The following is a 7,224-nucleotide window of genomic DNA, read 5'->3' as shown; positions in this document are numbered from 1 at the left end:
TCAGAAGATAATTACTGATACATTTAGAGTAGACTAAAGGCCAAGTAGCAATATGATAAAAGAGCTAACAAAATACAATGAGTTATCAGGAAGTTAAGTGTTGTTATCCGTTGAATTAGTGGTTAATAATTCATCTAATAATGCCAAATAGAGCCTGCAGTGTGAGGGATTAGTGCGCGCGCCTGTCGCTTTAAAGGGAGCGCGCTCGTGGCATTTTAAAGCTGTCAGATCTCTTGCGTCACTACTACACGCTTGTCGCGGGCGTGAGTTGAGTTTACATTCAGGGCACGGAGTGAAAACACGCACTAGTACACACGCCTAACAGCCAAACACACACGCACTACAGGGGAGCGGGATAATGGCGTCTGTGAGTGTGGTGGGGCAGCACCCGGGTCCGCACAGGCTGGACACGGAACCGCTGCTCTTCAAACTGGCCGGCGGCGTCGGCGGCGGCAAGAAAATCACCGTGCTGAGGAAGTCGTCCTGGGAGAAGATGTTCAGGAGGAGCTCGGGGAGCGGAGGGGACTGTGGGTCGGTCACTACTGAAGCGGAGTCGGGGATTCATTCCGTGTCTTCGGGACCAGCCGGAGAAACGGCGGTGAGAGGAGGAGTGATGCCCGGTGAAGGATGCGGAGCTCCCGCCGCCCATGCTGCGCCACGTAGCCCGGACCGGGGCAGAGCGGAGGGCAGCGCGGACTGCGACAGACGCACCGCAGCCGGGTCTCAAGAAAGTGAAACCGGGCACATCAACAGTGACTGTAACAGCAACATCGACTGTGACTCAAACCGGAACACAGGTGGTCGGAGGGGGACTTCGCACAAGAAGTCGGGCATCAATGTCATGCCAAGCGGAGCCATCACAAATGGACACAAAGGAGCACACCGGGACCGGGACCGGGACGCGCCGCGCGGGAGACGGAACAGCCGGGCCGGTGACGGCGGACAACAGAGCATCTCCTCCCCCGTGCCATCACAGGGGGACAGCGGTGGTCTCCCGCTGGAGCGGCTCACACAGGGCAGGACTGGAGTGGTCAAGCTGGCCCGCACCGAGCCAGCCCGCAGGGAGGCCTGGTCCATCTTTCCCCAGGGGCTGGACCCTCGGGTGAGGACCGAGAGGGGTGAAGGGCACCGGTTCGAGTCCAGTCCTTGTGCGCCGGACTGGTGTGACGCCTGTAGCTGTCAGATCACTGCGCAGGCACTCAAGTGTCAAAGTAAGTGTGTAGAGTCCTTTAAATCATGTGTTCATGTGTTCATCCATCTTGAGATTGTGTGTGTGCATGTCCAGTGGAAATAAGACACTGTTTAATATTGTTTGAATCCAGAACATGCACTGTACACACTTCTTACAGTTACAGTGCTCTTTTGAGATCCCACAGAAAAGAGTGAATAGAGGAGGCTCTGACTTACTGACCTCAATCTTGTTTCTGGTACAGTAATGGGTTATTTTATGGAGGGCACATGTATCAGGGTGCTAAACTCTTCCATGCTGGTGTCTGTGTGTTTGTACACACACTCAAATCGTGTGCATGTTCCTGTGTGACTGAGCCAGAATGACATGGGAAGGACATTTCCAAGCATTTTGCTCCATAGACACAGCCAAAAGCCTTCCATGGAAAGCCCATTATCTTGTCCTTCCAGCTTCTCCTCCCAGAGTTCTCACTCTGGGATTTGCAGCCTGGCTCAAAGAGCGAGGGGAAAGATAGGAAAATTAACAGCGGTGCGTTGGTGAAATCCTAGACACAGAATGTAAATGTGTGTAAAGCTCACTATTAATTGTGAGCGTGTGTGAACCCATGTGTTTTAGATTGATTAGGATGTGAGAACAACGTCTTTGCTCCAGCGGGCGCACAGATGTAATAGGAACACTGGCTGTATATTTGAGTGCCTATTTAAAGGCTATTTAAAACTTTTACCTGGCTGTACTGACTGTATGTACTGTTCGGCTGAGACTCAGGCTCTGATGACATCACTCCCACCTGCACAGCCCTGGGACACAGACAGTTTGGGCCAAGCCAATTTGACCTGGCAGTGTGTGTGTACATGTGTTTAATCTGGCACGAGTATACGCACACACCCGCACCTTTTGCTGGGAGCTCAACCTGAAGTTTTTGTGTGTGTGCTGGCTTTTCCATGCACATACTGTACATGCATGCATGCTGTGTCTATGTGTGTGTGTGTGTGTGTGTGTGTGTGTGCATGCGGCTGCTGACTTGGCATTGTGTCAGCAGCACTCTGTCACAGGGAGGCTACGGCTGCAGAACAATGTGAGATAAAGCAACTGAAGAGAGGAAAGAAGTGAAGGAAGGAGGGACAGATAAAGGACGGATGGGCTGAAACAGAGGAACAGAGGCAAGGAGAAATGGAACAAGAAAGGGAAATAATCACATGTAGCTGGAAACAGGGATGACAGACATAGTGGAACAAGTCAGAGGAGAGGTGGAGGGGGGCAGGGTGATAGGAATGAGGAGAGACGGAGTGTTAGAACAAGAGCTATGGGGAGGAAAGGAAGCCAATGCGAGTGAGGGATAGGGGAAAAGAGCGAGAGTTTGTCCAGCACTGCAGAGCTGTCTGATTTAGTGTGCTATCAGCAAGAGCTCAGTGGAGCGAGAGCAGAGATTACTGTTCACACACACACACACATACCCAGAGAAACACACACAGTCATGAGTTTCTTTACAACCCCAAGAACTTTTTGTCTCCGCCGGTCTCTTTATGGATCGAGCTAATTAGCTCCAGTTTTCTGCTGCCAGCAGCTGCCCTCTACATCAAACTGCCTTTTCCACTCCCTTTTCTCGGAAAACATCAGAGGTGAGTGCGGTACGCCATGCAGTCACGGGGGGGTCACCAGGACATTTATGACAAGCAACACAAATTTAGGCATTTCAGGGTATTTTTGTGGGGAGAGACGCAACCAAAACGGCCAAAATAGAAGCAGTACACACACGCACACACACGCACCCGTGCTCTTCTTTCAACTACACCCAGCAAATAACAGGGAGTGAGAGACGGAGGCCTTGCAACCATAAACAACCATCATTCTGTCTCTTTGTCTCGCTGCATGCCTCGCTCCCTCTGTCTGTCTTTAATTTATCACCCTCTCTGTATCTCCGCTGGCTTTGTTGCATATGAATCTTATAGAAACAGCTATGCAGCTCTTTTCCCCCTGGGACACTGGAGTGCTTGCAGGGAGCGTTGTGATGTGGCCTTGCCCTTCAGTGGAATCTGTCAATCCAGCCAGAGCTCCCAGTCTCTGAGTCTGCTGCTGTGTTGTTGTGTGATCCTCTGAATTTATTCCTACTGCTGGCTCTCCTCCGATCTTCTTTTAATATATCTTCATTGCCTCTCATGGGAGTCAGATGGGAGTTTGATTTGTGGTATGGCCATGCTATAAAGCAACCCCCCACCACTATGCGTAAATACACTACCCACATAAAGATGAGGGCCATATGTGGCATCAGGCCTTAATGGGGCATAAAATAATGAAGCATATGACCAACATGTCAGATAAGTGACAGTCTAGACACCTATGAGCTCGATATGTCTGCTGCACTGACACTAGTCAAACACTTTATTGTCATACACACAGGAAAACACACACACACACACTATGATGCATACACAAAAAGAATGATGACTACTATTATAGAGTCCAAAAAGTCCAAAGTGTTACAGTTATATAAATCTGTACAGTAGATTTGGGTTGTGTCCTGTCTGTGGCTGTTGTTATCAGTCTTGTGATTTGATTTGTCATGTTGTGACGTTGGTCAGGGCAGGCAGGAAGGAGGCAGGGAGTCAGGGTGGGCACTGGCAGCCTCCTTAATCCCAGCTCTGCAGTGTCTCCTGTTTGGGATTATGTCTCAGGGATGGAGAGGTTGGGATTACAGATGGCAGACAGAGTCAGACGTCAGATTAATATTTAATTAAAGCTTTCAGGGAACCATGCTGTTGTGGCACAAGCGTGTTAACACTCCCAATTTTCTCCTCAATCTCTGTTAAGCAATATGACATGCACCTTTTACTGTATATACACAACTGCCATTTAAACCTAATGGAGGTGGCACAAGCTGCACATGGTTTATGACACACAGTAAAGTAGCTGTAAGCAGATACAGTATGATAACATTTTTAAGTGTTAATGTAAAGTAACATCTATAAACAGATTTAAACCCACCTGGATGATTTCTACATGTACATAAACAGTTAATAAGTATCTCATAACCAGGGTCAGAAATGAGCTTTTTTCATTTTTCATCCACCCGCCACTGTTACTGGTGGATTCTACCAGCCGGCCAATAGAGCACCATTGTTTTTTATGCACATCTAGCATTTAGCATATTTCACCAGTATTTGGCTGGTGGCTGGTGCTACTTTCCAGCCGTGCTTATAACACACTGCTAGGATTTGTTCATGTGCAGTCAAATACATTTAAACATGAAGACATACGTTATAGGCCTACTGCGCTGTCAAGATGGCTGTTGATAAGGGAGTTATGAATGCTTCATAGCAGGATTTTTAAATTGTTGACGACAAACACCTATAAGATGTGTTGCAAACCATTAACCACACATTTATTTATAAATGATAAACAGGATTTTAAAATGAAGCGTTAACCATTAAACTCATTAAGAGAACTCCTTACACACGCACTATTAATTAGGGCTGCAATTAATGAGTGCTTTTGTTTTTGAATAATCAGTCTCTTTTGTAATTAGATTAGATTAATTGTTTAGGCTATAAAATGTCAAAAATGAGTGAAAAAGACCAATCATAATTTTTCTGTCGTCTAGTTGTTCATTGTGTGTGACCAAAACACATTAACTATGATATAAAACAAAGAAAAGCAGCAAATCCTCACATTTAAGAGGCTGGAATCAGAGAATCTTTGGCATTTGTTTGCTGAATGATTTAAGTGATTATTAAAATACTGTAGCTGTTGATAAATTTTCTGTTGCCTACTAATCAATTAATCAACCAATTATTTAGTCCTGAAGACAACCAACAACTAAGTACTCCAGAGATTGTTCAAAGAGGTCATGTTTGCGTGGATGTGTGTGGACTTAAGTCATATGACTTGGACTGGAGTCACGAATTTGATGACTTTAGACTCGACTTGACAAAATCAAAAAAGGCTTGCAACTCGACTTGGACTTAAACACCAATGACTCATGTTTTAACTTGAAGCCTTTTGATTTGAAAATACTTGGCTACCATCCCCCAAGCCCAAAGACTAAAAAGTGTCTTATTAAAAAAGTGTGCTACAAATTAATTAAATCCCCTTCTTATCCTGATTCAACTTACATTAAGTCGACACTTAATTCCCCAGATGATCCTCTTTGTTTGAACCAGTCAGACCGCATCCACTCAAGTTGTTATGTTACTGAGTGCCAGTTGGAAAAGAAGTATGCGAAAGATCATTTAGTTTGCGTACAAAAAAATTGCAGTATGCATTATGTGCAGGTTGAAAATTATAGATGGAGACACAACTTCCAACTTCATTCCACATTTGAAGTTGCACAAAGAATGCTAACTTGAGGCTAATATTAACGTAGTTAGTGAGCTAATTGTGGTTCTGGTATCTGGCTTTATGCTCTGAAAGTGCAATGTCAGCACTAGTTTTTTATGATTAAGTTTAGTCGCACTTGTTTTATCTAATTTGTTTCAACAAAAATACATTTTTAAAAGCATTCCTGAGTTTTGTTTTTGTGACGTATTATTACTCTGCTGTTAAATAGCATTACATTTGATGAGGAGCACATTGATGACTTCTTTAGGACTCAAAACTTAAAGCTTAAGACTTGGACTTGTCTTTGGATCATCTGTCTTGACTTGGGACTTGAATGAGACTTGCATGCAACTTGGCCCCACCTAGGATTTGTAACCCTCTCACCTCCTCTGTGTACTATGGTTTGTTTTTCATCCTGCAAGTCAGCCTGTACATCTCTGCTCCTTGGGTCAGAGCACTGTATGACGAGGTGAACGCTCCCAAGATCAGAGCTCCTCCAGAAACGATTTCACAACAAGCGAAAGCATTTGTGAAATATTTGTCTTTAAATATTTGCAAGCAGAGCAGAGGTCGTTGTTGTTGTAGTGCATCCACAGCAGCAGATGTGGGGTCGCGTGCTGGTCACCGCAGAGACAGGGAGGAATACTCGCTTTGACACATGGCTGCCCGGAAGCCCCACACACACACCCAAACACATGTGCCACAGAGCTTCCCAGTAACCCTCCCAGTGTGTTCTTTATGCCCCGTGGCATTCCTCTCTCTAGAGGATGTACCTTTCCCTGAAACTCTTCCTTATTTTACCTCTTCCCCCGGTCTGCACAATACAGACCTTGTCTTGGGAGCCCTGTCAGCCGTTTCACATTGGTGCTCTCAAAGCTCCATTCACAGTTGAAGAAGAAAACATAGGAGGAAGGTTGTGTTAAATGGCTCATAACCCTCTTGTCCCGACATACCACCGCTGCCGCTTTGCCAGGCGTGCGATGAATATAGTTTTAACTAGACTTCAGCCAAAACATTCCTCCAGGGCTCAACAAACAGAATCTGAATACAGGGCTGCATTGAATATTGAAGAATCGCACTTGATCCACACGGCATTTTCCTTCAGTGTCAGTAAGTTTTTGTTCCCTTTTTTTAGAAACAGAGTACACACAGTGAGAGTCTTCGCCCACTGGCTCTCTGCTTATCGTTATTTGACCTTGATTTTAAAAAAATGGGCATGCAGATAAGGGTTTTGTTTTTGTAGAGAGACCTGCGTGGTGTTTTGTGCTCTCCTCTTTGTGTACCGCTCCTCAGCTGTATGTATGGCAGAACAGTGGGGATTTTCAACCAGGCTATATTTAGGTCGTCCTTGGTGGATAGTGATAGGAGGACTGCAGAGGAAGAGGTGGTGAGGGCAAACAGGGCAGGACAAAGACATTCTTAAGCGCATGTTTGCTGAAGGTTATTTGGGATTTTTCTTTTAAACACATAACGTCATTCTCTGTGCTGCAGTGAGAAAAGGTTACATCAGAGCGTAACCTTCTTATGGCATTGCTCGGGATTATGTCATATGCCCGAGAGTGAAACTGGGGAGCACATCCTTTTCCTCCAAACTCTCCAATTTCAGAAGTAGGGCAGGAGAACTCCCAGCAGTTCTCTCTCTCTTCTTCTTTTTCACAGTGCATATTAATAACCGACGGACTGTGCATCACCTCAACCCACGCATGCAAGCACCCCTACAC

The 7,224-nt window shown here is 45.7% G+C and overlaps 1 protein-coding gene across 1 annotated transcript in view; it reads left to right on the top strand.

The window, feature by feature from the left end:
* The first annotated feature begins 266 nt into the window (after positions 1 to 266).
* rassf5 (Ras association domain family member 5) overlaps positions 267 to 7,224 on the top strand; it is a 33,248-nt gene continuing 26,290 nt past the window's right edge. Inside the window, exon 1 of the mRNA XM_033627416.2 lies at positions 267 to 1,211. Coding sequence (XP_033483307.1) covers positions 359 to 1,211 — 853 coding nt within the window. The 5' untranslated portion in view covers positions 267 to 358. The remainder of the gene's footprint in view (positions 1,212 to 7,224) is intronic.

The sequence above is a fragment of the Epinephelus lanceolatus genome, chromosome 1, assembly GCF_041903045.1.
Source record: "Epinephelus lanceolatus isolate andai-2023 chromosome 1, ASM4190304v1, whole genome shotgun sequence".
In the NCBI taxonomy this organism is placed as follows: domain Eukaryota; kingdom Metazoa; phylum Chordata; class Actinopteri; order Perciformes; family Serranidae; genus Epinephelus; species Epinephelus lanceolatus.
This window is presented reverse-complemented; position numbering and strand designations above follow the sequence as displayed.